At 65.1% G+C, this 11,112-nt stretch overlaps 4 protein-coding genes across 5 annotated transcripts; 3 read left to right on the forward strand and 1 right to left on the reverse strand.

Annotated features, from left to right (window-relative positions):
* Window positions 1–391: 391 nt before the first annotated feature.
* BCKDHA (branched chain keto acid dehydrogenase E1 subunit alpha) lies at window positions 392–3,208 on the reverse strand. Its single transcript, XM_069775643.1, has 9 exons — window positions 3,079–3,208; window positions 2,620–2,778; window positions 1,875–1,961; window positions 1,682–1,790; window positions 1,435–1,596; window positions 1,157–1,363; window positions 943–1,084; window positions 686–857; window positions 392–602 (listed from the first exon to the last, which is right to left on the reverse strand). The coding sequence occupies exons 1-9, from the start codon at window positions 3,163–3,165 to the stop codon at window positions 432–434; spliced, it is 1,296 nt and encodes a 431-aa protein (XP_069631744.1). The 5' UTR covers window positions 3,166–3,208; the 3' UTR covers window positions 392–431.
* An 11-nt stretch (window positions 3,209–3,219) lies between these two features.
* Window positions 3,220–4,509, forward strand: EXOSC5 (exosome component 5). The gene is given in 7 exon segments (XM_069775122.1): window positions 3,220–3,229; window positions 3,272–3,409; window positions 3,531–3,644; window positions 3,741–3,862; window positions 3,978–4,118; window positions 4,223–4,312; window positions 4,417–4,509. Coding segments are annotated over 7 exon segments (708 nt in total).
* On the forward strand, window positions 3,985–6,630 carry B9D2 (B9 domain containing 2). Its single transcript, XM_069775645.1, is given in 8 exon segments — window positions 3,985–4,118; window positions 4,207–4,312; window positions 4,417–5,031; window positions 5,556–5,651; window positions 5,758–5,883; window positions 5,964–5,987; window positions 5,990–6,114; window positions 6,116–6,630. Coding segments are annotated over 5 exon segments (501 nt in total). The 5' UTR covers window positions 3,985–4,118; window positions 4,207–4,312; window positions 4,417–5,031; window positions 5,556–5,563; the 3' UTR covers window positions 6,254–6,630.
* Window positions 6,631–7,402: 772 nt separating this feature from the next.
* On the forward strand, window positions 7,403–10,947 carry TGFB1 (transforming growth factor beta 1). Of its 2 annotated transcripts, none has more exons than XM_069774915.1 (7): window positions 7,403–7,741; window positions 8,499–8,674; window positions 9,121–9,190; window positions 9,292–9,378; window positions 9,461–9,611; window positions 9,938–10,091; window positions 10,672–10,947. In XM_069774915.1, the coding sequence occupies exons 1-7, from the start codon at window positions 7,435–7,437 to the stop codon at window positions 10,828–10,830; spliced, it is 1,104 nt and encodes a 367-aa protein (XP_069631016.1). In that variant the 5' UTR covers window positions 7,403–7,434; the 3' UTR covers window positions 10,831–10,947. The 2 variants fall into 2 exon arrangements, with proteins under 2 accessions (XP_069631016.1, XP_069631015.1); XM_069774914.1 differs by having other exon boundaries at window positions 7,404–7,741; window positions 9,073–9,190.
* The last annotated feature ends 165 nt before the right edge of the window (window positions 10,948–11,112 follow it).

The raw sequence follows: 11,112 nt of genomic DNA on the forward strand, positions 1-11,112 counted from the left end.
TCCAAAGGGGGTTAATTCCCCTTCTGAGGGGGCTATTTCCCCCTTCCAAGGGGGTTTATTTCTCCCCCTCAAAGGATTTAATCCCTGTGCAAGGGGTTTAATCCCTCCTCAAGGGGGTTAATCCCCCCCAAAGGGAGTTAATTCTGCCTCCAAAGGGAGTTAATCCTCACAGTGGGGTTAATTCCTCTCCCAAGATGGTTAATTCCCCCTCTGAGGAGATTAATTACCCCCTCAAGGAGTTTAATCCCCCCAAAAGGGGGGCTATTTCCCCCTTCCAAGGGGGTTAATCCCCCTCTCCAAGGGTGCTATTCCCCCCTCTGGGGTATTAATCCCCCCGGGGAGGGGGGGGCTCTCCCCTTTGGTGATGCACCCACTGAGCAGCCGAGGCGGGTGCACACACACGGGTTTATTTGTTGCGGGGGTGGGATATGTCACTGTTCGAAGTGCTCGAGGGGGTAATGCTCCCCGTAGTGCTGCAGGTGCCGTTCCAGAGCTGCCCGCTGCTGTCGCAGGTGAGGTGGCATCTCCCGGTAAACGTCAGAAAAGAGGAGCTGGGGGTTAGGCTTCAGCTTCCGCTCTGCCTGCTCGAACGCCTCCATCACCTGCAAGGCAGCGTCAGCACCTTTTTCTCCCCAAAATCCCAGGGCTCCCTCCCCCAAAATCCCCAAGGGAATCACCCCGTTACCATTTTGCGGGAGCTTTTGCGCCAGCCCTTCTCCTCCTCCTCGTCCCACCAGCCCCGGTTCAGCATATAATGCCGCAGCCGGGAAATGGGATGATCCTGTTTGTCCCAATAATTCACCTCATCCACCGAGCGGTATGCCGAGCTGTCATCGCTGGTGCTGTGGTGACCGATTCTGCCGGGGGGGGAATAAAAAAAAGCCAACCTTAAAAAGGTGTTTTTTGGGTGCGTGCATCCCTCGCTTCCCTCCCCGGTGTTACCGGTAGGTCATGGCTTCGATGAGAAAAGGCTGGTTCTCTGCCACGGCGCGACGCCGGGCTTCTTTGGTGGCGTTATAAACGGCGAAGACGTCATTGCCGTCCACCCGGATAGACATCAGCCCGTAGCCAGGGCCGCGCGCTGCTGCAGGGAGTGGGGACGGGTTGGGGTGCAACCCCCAACCCCCCCCCCAAAAGCCCACGTCCATCCCCTTACCGATGCCATCGCCCCGGTACTGCTCGGAGGTGGGAGTGGAGATGGCGTAGCCATTGTTACGGCAGAAGAAGACAATGGGACACTCGAGGGTGGCGGCGAAGTTGAAGCCAGCGTGGGCGTCCCCCTCACTGGCTGCCCCCTCCCCAAAATAGCAGATCACCGCCCGGTTGGCGTCGGCGCGCTTGATGGCGTAGGCGGCCCCCACGGCTGTGGGGAGGGAGGGGGTCAGGGGGGGGGGGAACGGGGAGGGAGGGGACACAGGGTGGGAGATGGGGCACCTTGCGGGATTTGGGTGGCCAGTGGGGACGAGATGGTGACAAAATGGCGGTCGCGGCAGCCGTAATGGACTGGCATCTGCCGGCCTTTGCCGGGGTCGCTGGTGTTGCCGTAACACTGTGCCATGAAGAGGTCCAGGGGGTAGCCCCGGTACATCAGCACACCTGGGGGGGGGGCACACACAGCCAAAATTGGGGACAGCTCCCCCCAAGCCTGGTGTCCCCCAAATTTGGGACTGCTCCCCCTTACCTGCCTCCCGGTACTGCCCGAAAACCAAGTCAGTGTCGTCCAGTGCGGCCGCACTGCCGACGTGCGTCCCCTCCTCGCCGTAGTTGGTCATGTAGAAGGAGATACGGCCCTGGGAGGGGAGGCATGGTGTTTTGAGGGGGTGGTCCCTGCTCTTGGGGTGTCGTCATCCCCTGTGTGTCCCCCTTATCCCTACCTGGCGCTGGGACTCGTAGAGGATGCGGTCCATGGTGTTGAGGAGCGTCATGGTCTTGTAGAGCTTCAACACCAGCTCCTTGGGCAGCTGCGGGGGGGGGCAGGGGGGTTTTGGGGTGCCCCCCGGGAAGCAGGGTGTGCCCTGCACCCCCCCAAACACGCGGTGTCATGCGGTTTGCTCCCGTGTCCGTGGGGTGTCATGTGTGCAGGGTGTCCCATGTTGGGGGTGTCGTGCGCCTGGATGCGGCGGGTTTGGGGTCCCACATAGATGGGATGTGTTTGGGGTGTCATATGTGTGGATAGCACGTGTTTAGGGTACTGTGTGCCTGCTTGTTGCATGTTTGGGGTGTCATGTGCTTGGGCAATGCATGTTCGGGGTGTCACAAGCCTGGCTCTGGCATGTTTGGGGTGTCACATGCCTGGATATTGCATGTTTTGTGTGTCACATGCCCAGACATTGCATGTTTGGTGTGTCACATGCCTGGACATTGCATGTTCGGGGTATCGTATACCCAGACATTACATGTTTGGGGTGTCATGTGCCCAGACCTTGCATGTTTGGGGTGTCACAAGCCTGGCTGTAGTGTGTTTAGGGTGTCATGTGCCCAGACCTTACATGTTCGAGGTTTCACGTGCCCAGACCTTGCATGTTTGGGGTGCTGTGTCTGGGTGCCACCCGCGTGGGCGCGGGACGCCCTGTCCCCGTCCCCTTTTTGGCCCCCCCCCCTTCCCCCCCCGGGTCTGACCTGGGGGTCCTCGTCGGGGCTGACGATGTGACCCTGCCGGTCCATCACCCGGTAGATGGGAATGCCCGAGATGACGTTGGGTTGGATGAACTCCAACCGGTCAGCGAAGTCGGCTGAAGCGCCGGGGAACTGTGGCTTCTCCTCCGGCGAGGGGAACTCCTGCTGCGGCAGGGGATGGGGATAGCGGGATGTCCCCCTCTGTGTCCCTCCACCCTACCCCGGCCCTTGTCCCGCTTCCCAAAACCCTCCCAAAAAGGGCCCCAGGCACCTCCCTCCTATCCCACCCCCTGCAGGGCCAATGACCGGGGAGGGCGTGGGAAGTGGGGACACGGGGACGGGGTGGGGGGATGTGGGGACATGGACACAAGGTGGGGGGACGTGGGGACCCGGGGACAGGATGGAGGGAGGCGGGGACAGGCCGGTCCTCGGTTCCTCCCCCCCGGCCCCGGCCCCACTCACAGCGGTGCTGAGGCGCCGGGCCGGGCCCGAGCCCGGGGTCCGCAGGAGCCGCCAGCGGAGCGCGCGCCAGGCCACCATCGCCGCCATCTTTGCTGAGGGGCGCGGCCTCGGGCGCCGGGGAGGGGTTGAGATTAAAGGGGCATGGCCTCTCGCGGAGGGGTAGTATTGCGCGTCAACGGGGCGTAGTGAGAAGGGGAGCGGGGCGTGGCTACGCGCCGCGGAAGCGGCGGCGAAGGAGGAGAAGGAGATGAAGATGGGTGTTGCTTGCGGCCTTTCTCCTGCGAGCAGGGGCTGCTTTTGCGGCCCGACGGCTCGGCCGCCTTCCTGCAGGGTGAGCCGGGCCTCGGGGCATCCCCTTAACCCGGCCCCGGGCGGCGGGGTTCCCCCTTCATGGGCCTCTACCGCGTTCCCTGTTCTCCCGTCGGTGACCGCGCTCTTTTCTCCGTTCCCAGGCGACACGTCGGTGCTGGTTGGACTCTACGGTCCCGCGGAGGTGAAGGTCAGCAAGGAACTCCCGGATCAGGCGGCGTTGGAGGTGCTGCTTCGCCCCAAGGTGGGGCTGCTAGGTGGGGATGTCCCCATCCCCGGAGGGTCCCCGGAGTGTCACCGACCCCGGCTGACCACCCCCCCCCCCCTTCCTCCTTCTCTGGTCCCTTCCGCAGGCGTGATCGAGCGTAGCCGGGAGCAGCTCCTCGGGCGGACCTGCGAGGCCGTGGTTTTGGGGGTGCTGCATCCCTGCACCGCCATCACCCTGGTCCTACAGGTGCTCAGCGATGCCGGTTCTGTATCCTTGGGAGATACGGGGGGAAAGGGGGTGGTATGCGTGTGTTTGGGGGGGGATTGGAGCTATGGTTGTGTTTGGGGGACCCCCCCACTTTGTCCTTGACACCCCCCCCCAGCTGCTCTCCTGCTGCCTGAACACTGCCTGCATGGGGCTGCTGGATGCGGGGCTGCCCCCCTCCTCCCTCTTCTGTGGCATCACCTGCGCCATCGACCCTGACAGCATCATCATCCTCGACCCCACGACCTGGCAGGAGCAGGTGAGCCCTGGGGGGGGGGATTCCCAAACCCCCTCAGCCCCCCCTGAACCCCGTGGGCTCCTCCTGACACGCACACCCCACCCCCCAGCCACCGTTCTCCACAGGAGGCGCGTGCCATCCTTGCTTTCGCCATCGACAGCGCTGAGAAGAAGGTGCTGATGGCCACCACCAAAGGCAGCTGCTCCATAGAAGAGGTGAGGGGTTCAGGGACCCTGGGGGGGGCTTTTGGGGTGCAGGACCCCCCCCCCATGGGGGGCTCTCCCACCCACCACAGTGTCCTTGCTTCCCCTCTACCCAGATGCTGTAGTGCCTCGCGGCGGCCCAGCACACCACCAACACCATCTTCCAGTTCTACCGCGACTCCATCCAGCAGTGATACTCCAAGCCCTGATGCCAGGGACCCCCCTGGGGACAGCTGGACTGTTCCCCCACCTGGCCTGAGACCCCCTCCAGCTGTCAGTAAAGGATCCCACCTCCCCTCTGCTGTGCCTCTGAGTCCATCCAGTGCCGCACGGGGCCCCCCACCACCTCCAGAGCCCCCCAAGGAGGGGGACACACAGGGACACGTCTGGGAACACATGTCCTGGGACACCCAAGATGGCGGCCCCCAGCGTACCGCACACAGTGGTACACTCAATGTGCCGCCCGCGCCATGGCACCTCATGGGTGCAGGCATAGTGTGACCTTCCCAAGATGGTGGCACCCGCTGTACCGCACTGGTACGCCCAAGATGGCGGCTCCAACAATGGCACCCTCGGTTATGGGTGAAGCCACACTGTGACATTCCCAAAATGGCGGCTCCCGGAGGGGCGTGGCTCGACCTCACCCTCCTGGGCGGGGCTAGCGGCTCTGCGGCCAATAGGACGGTGGCGTTGGGACGGACGGCGCGTTGCGGCGGCAACCGGCCCCGGAAGTGCGTGGAGGAGGAGGGACAAGAGCGGCTGGGAGCGCAGCGCGCATGCGCGACGCCGGAGGTAGGGAAAGGTATTAGTGGCGCGTCCCAGCGCGCTTGTGCAGCACCGAGCACGGGGGGTGGTGGTGTGGGGTGTGTGTGTAAATGGGGGTGTAGTGGGGGGATATGGGGGTGCAATGGGGAGTGGGATTGGGGGAAGGGGGGGATATGGGAGTGCAATAACGGGGTGCAATGAAGGTGCCGTTGGGGGTTCAGTAGGGGATATTGGGGGGGGTGAAGAAATGGGGCGTGGGGGGGGAAGGGGGCTGCAATGGGGGAACGAGGGTGCAATAACGGGGTGTAATGGGGGTGCAATGGGGAGACATGGAGGTGCAATGGGGAGATATAGGGGTGCACTGGGGGGGTGGAGAAATGGGGGGTGTGGGGGGGTACAATGGGAGGTGCACTGAGGGGGTGGCCTGGGGCACTGGAGGGGGAGGCCCAGAGGGTGTGCCCAGGGACTGCATCCAGTCCCATCCCCGCAGATAGGATCATGGTGGAGGTTCACGTCATCGGGCAGCTCGTGGGGGCCAGGGGCTTCCCCCAGCACCACCTCTTCTGCACGTTGGGGCTGCACACCGGTGAGCAGGGTCCCCAGGGGTTTGCGGGGGGTATGTGTGTGTGACACCGGGGTGGCCTTGACCTCTGTATGTGTCATTGTCGTGTGTGTGTGTCCCGGCATCACAGGCAGTGTCTGGAAACTGCTTTCGGGGTTGGGGTCTGGGCAGACGCAGGTGGACGATCCACAGGCAGACAACGTGGCTTATCGGTGTCACCCCCTCGACGTCCGTTTTGCCACCAAGGGGCTGCAAGGTACCATCTGTGTCCCCCCCCCCCCCCAAGTACCGTGTGTGTGTGTCCCGTGTCCCTGGCACCCCCGTGTCCCATCCCAGGTTGGCCCAAGCTGCACCAAGCTGCTGACTGGGGTGCAGCGAGGTGCTGGGTTACGGTTTTTGCCACATACCGGCCACCCCCGGGTGCCACATGGCCTGCGTCACCTGCCACCCACAGGGGACCTGGCAGGAATAGTTGTGCCAGTGTTTGGTGTGTGTGTGGGGGACCCCAACTCTGAAACCCCGAAGCCATCGCCACTGGTGCTGCCGATCGCTTCCGTCTGTGTACCGAGGCCACCAGCACTGTCCACTTGCAGCTGGGTGTCCTCCTACGGCATTTTGGCCGTTAAAGTGTTGAGTGCTAACAGGGTGGGGAGACAGGATGCCACGGTCGTGTGTGTCTCCCTGGGATGGGACATTTGGGGTTCCCCCCCAGGACAGGATGTCGGGGTCCCCTGGGGATGGGGATGCCAGGTTCCCCCAGGGAGAGAGGGGATGGGGTCCCCTGGGGATGGGACATGGGGGTCCCTGAGGGAAGGGGAGATGGGGTCCATGGGTGATGAGATACCGGGATCCCCTGGGGTCAGGCTCCCCCCCCAGGATGGGACACAGGGGTTCCTCCAAGACTGGACACAGGGGTCCCCCCCAGGATAGGACACCGGGGTCCCCAGGGATGGGATGCCAGTGTCCCCCTGGGATGGGACACTTGAGCCCCCACCCCCTGGGACAGGACACTGGGACCCCCCCCAGGTCTAGGTCCCACGTTGGAGGGCGGGGGGGGGGGCGGGTTTTGCCATGGGGTCCCCCCTGTGGCCCCCCCCCCCCCCCAAAGCTCTCTTTTGCACCATGTCTGGTCTCCCTGTCATTTTGGGGGAGGGGAGGGGTGTGGATGTCCGCGACCCCCCTGGCAGTGAGGGGGGGGTCCAGGGGGTGGCAGGGAACCTTCCCCCGCCCTCTTTTGGGGGGGTCTTAGACACCCGCGTCTGCGACGGGGGAGGGGGGGGGGGGAAGAGGAAGTGTCCCAGACGTCTGGGGGCGGGGGGAAGTGTCCCGGACGCCTGGGTCCCTCTTGGGGGGTCTCGGTCCCTCCCGAGGTTGGGGGGGTGGCGTCCCGACTGTCTTGGTTTCCCCCCCCGGGGTTGGGAGGGGGGGGGGGTGTCCGCACCCCCTCGCGGGCTGTGACTCAGTTTCCCCTCCCGCCACCCCCGGCCGGGCCCCGCCGAGCGGAAGGCGGGGGGGGGGGGCGGCCCCGAGTGTTTCCCCCCCCCCCCAAACCACCCCCCCCTTCCCTGCGGCGTTTCCTGGGTGGGGCAGCCCAGCTCTGCTACCACCACCGGCCTCAAAACCTGCCGGGACCGGGACGGGGAAACGGGGCTGGGAACCGGGATCGAGCAGCGCCGGGAGGGGGGGGGGGTGCGCGGTGATAGTGGGAGCAAAGTTGCGGGGTTCGGGCGGTGCGGGGGTGTCCAGGAGAGGGGGTGGTGTGTGTGTGTGTGTGCAGGTGGGGGGGGTGGTGGTTGCCGGTGTCGGGATGGAGCTAGCCATGCTGCTGGCGTTGTTGGGGGCGGCCCGGGCTCTTTCCACGTGCCGTTCGTTGGATCTGGAGGCGGCGCGGAGGAAACGCATCGAAGCGGTTCGGGGTCAAATTTTGAGTAAACTCCGGTTACCGGCACCTCCCGCCGAACCCCCTCCCTGGCCGTTACCGGAGGAGGTACGGGCCCTTTATAACAGCACCCGGGAGCTGCTGCGGCAAAGGGCGAAGTTGCGCCCACCTGACGACCCCGATGAATATTATGCCAAGGAATTGCATCGTTTTCCCATGGAACCGCCCGGAGAAGGTGAGGGGGGTGGGTCCTGGGGACCCTGGCTTAGGTCACCTGTGGGAGGGTGGTGGGGAACGATGCTCGGGAGCTTGGGTGCTGCTGAGGGGGGTGGCGGTAGCGATGCCCGGGTGGCTGGGTCCCCCCCACCGCCTGGCCTGGACACTTGGGTCCCCTCTGGCCCCAATGCCTGGGTCACCTCTAGCCTAGACGTCTGGGTCCCACCTGGCCCAGACCCCTGGGTCCCTTCCAGCCCGGATGCCCGGGTTCCCTCCCCCCCCCCCCCCCCCAACCTGGACACCTGGGTTCCTTTGGGTTCCTTTCCCCCAGGCCAAATGCCTGCATCCTTCCCCCCCCCTCGGCCCAGACTCCTGGGTGTCCCACCCCAGCCTGGACTCCTGGGTCCCCCCTAGCAGCTCCTCCTGGCCACAGTGGTGCTCGGGGATGTGCCGGACATTGTGGTTTGCTGAGTAATTCCCGGCTCTGAAGGAGCTTTGTTGAGCTTGAGGAGGCCTGGCCAGGCCCACGGTTCCCTGCTGGGGGGGCGGGTGTGGGCACACCTGGGTCCCCTGGGCAGGGGAGGGGGAGCGATGCTGACCTGTGGCCTCAGGGTGTCCACACTGCCACCCCCACCCTGAGATCAGGGTCCAGGCTCCGCATATGGGGCAGGTGGGAGAAAAGCAAACCGCTGCGGCCATCGCTCCACTCCAGAGTGAACGGCGCAAGGAAGCAGGCCTCGGTGGGGTGGCACCATGTGACAGCACTGTCCCTACAGGCCTGCTGGAGCACTGGCACCCGACGAGCCACAGCACCTTCTTTATCTTCAACACGTCACGGGTACGGGCCGAGATTGGGCACGAGGCACTGCTACACCGGGCCGAGCTGCGGATGCTGCGGCAGGGGTCGGGTGCCGAGAACCAGGGGGCTGAGCAGCGCCTCGAGCTCTACCAGGTGAGGACTGGGACACATGGGGACAGGGGATGCTGCGGTGGGAGACATGGGGACCCCGGGGACGTGGTGACGAGGGACGCAGGATGCCACGGCCATGGGGGACACCGGGTTTGGGAACCCGGCGGGTGTTGGGGGGGGTCTGCAGCAGGAAGAGGCACGGGGATGGCAAGCGCAGAGGGGACATGGCAGCTTTGGGGACCCCATGGATGTGCTTTGGGGATGTGGTGGCTTTGGGGAAACCCCTGGCCACAGTTCGGGGACGTGGGGAGGGGGGCTTGGGGACGTGGTGGGGGGGCTTGGAGGTACCCCCCTTGCCCTGTGGATGTGTCCTGGGGATGCGGGGGGGTTTTGGGGACACCACCCCCCCCCCCCCCCCATCCACAGCGTTGGGGACGCAGGGCTACAGCAACACCTCGTGGCGGTACCTGCACGGGCGCTCGGTGCAGGTGACGAAGGAGGAGGAGTGGCTCTGGTTTGATGTCACCGACGTCGTCAAACAGTGGCTCAGCAGCAGCGGTAAGTCTGGGGGGGGTCCTGTCCCTGTGCCCCCCCCCCCCCAACCCCATCCTCAGGGACCCCCCCCCCCGGCCCCTCTCACCACCACCCCCATCCCGTAGAGCCCCTGGGCATGTTCAAGCTGAGTATCCACTGTCCCTGTGAGCAGGGTCCCGGTGCCACCAACAACATGCGCATCACAGTCGAAGGTACTGTGGTTTTGGGGGGGGGGGGGTGTCTCCTGTGTCCCCGTTCCCCCCCTGTCCCCGGTGCCAGCCCTTCTCCCTGCAGGCTTTGAGCAGCAGCGAGGGGACATGCAGGGCATCGCCAAGAAGCGCCAGCGGGTGCCCTACGTCCTGGCCATGTCGCTGCCCCCCGATCGTGCCAACGACCTCCACAGCTCCCGCCGCCGCCGCGCCCTCGATGCTGAATACTGCTTCGGGTCAGCGGGCCCACTCCCCCCTCACCCCCCCCATCCCTGCCCTGGGAGGCCTAGGTGTCCCCCCAGAGATGCTCAGGTTCCTCTTGAGGAGGGCTGGGGGCCCCTCAGATGTTTGGGTCCCCCCAGAGAGGGCTGGGGACCCCCAGAGACGCCCAGATCCCCACAGGGATCCCTAGAGACCCCCAGGGCTCCCCTGAGGAGGGCTGGAGACACCTAAGTTTCCCCCCCCCCCAGGGGAGGCTGGGGATCCTTAGGGACCCCCAGATCCCCCCCCTGGGGAGGGTTGGGGACCCCCAGGGACACCCATTTCCCCCCACCCCGCCCAGGACGGAGGAGAAGAACTGCTGCGTGCGGCCGCTGTACATTGATTTCCGTAAGGATCTGCAGTGGAAGTGGATCCACGAGCCCAAGGGCTACATGGCCAACTTCTGCATGGGGCCCTGTCCCTACATCTGGAGTGCTGACACCCAGTACACCAAGGTGGGCTGGGGTGGGGGGGGCACGCACACACACACGACACCCCCCCGGGGTGTCCCTTGGGGGTGGCGGGGGGGCTGGGACCCTTGGGGGGAGGTGGGATGGGTCTGGGGGTCTCTGGGGAGGCAGGGAGGATGTGGGGTCCAGATGTTTGGGTACCTGCCCTTGGGGAGAAGGGGGGGGGGGATGACCTGGGGACCCTGGGGAGAAGGGGGGGGTCGGGGGGGTCCCTCTGGAGAGAGGGGGGGTGCCTTTTGTCCCCTGGGGAGAGGAGGGGTGGGGGTCCCAGACATTTGGGTCCCCTTGGTGATAAGGGGGGGGACCTGGGTGGGGGGGGTCCCTTTGGAGAGGGGGATGTGGGTCTGGGGGGGTCCCTTGGGGAGGGGGTGGGGTGGGGGTCTTGGACCCCCATCTCGAGGGTTGGGATGATGCAGGTTGGGGGGGGACAGGAGGGAGCCAAGGGGCATGCACTGGGGTCCCCAGGGTGTTCCCCTGGATCTGGGGGGGGTGGATACCCCCCCGGAAGATCCCTGACATGAGGGTTCCCTGCTGGGGGGGGCGGGGAACGATACCCCATTTACAGGTGCTGGCGCTGTACAACCAGCACAACCCGGGGGCTTCGGCGGCGCCGTGCTGCGTCCCCCAGACCCTTGACCCCCTCCCCATCATCTACTACGTGGGGCGCAAGGCCCGGGTGGAACAGCTCTCCAACATGGTGGTCCGCGCCTGCAAATGCAGTTGACCCCCCCACAAAAACGCCCCCACCCCAACCCTGGTGCTGTCCTGACACCCCCCCATCCCCCCCTCTCCCCTGGTGCCTCGGCAAAAAAAACCCCAAACTTATTTAATTTTTAGCTGATTCTTCTTTTTTTTTTTTTTTTTTTTTTTTTTTTTTTGGAGGGGGACTTTTTGGCTCAGCTTCTGCTTTTTTGGCGTCATCCTGGCCCCTGTGGGGCCGGAAGGGCCCCCGGGACAGGATAAAAATATCCTTCCGGAGGGGGGGAAGAAACGGCCCACCAGCCCC

This window comes from Haliaeetus albicilla, chromosome W (assembly GCF_947461875.1).
Source record: "Haliaeetus albicilla chromosome W, bHalAlb1.1, whole genome shotgun sequence".
In the NCBI taxonomy this organism is placed as follows: Eukaryota; Metazoa; Chordata; class Aves; order Accipitriformes; family Accipitridae; genus Haliaeetus; species Haliaeetus albicilla.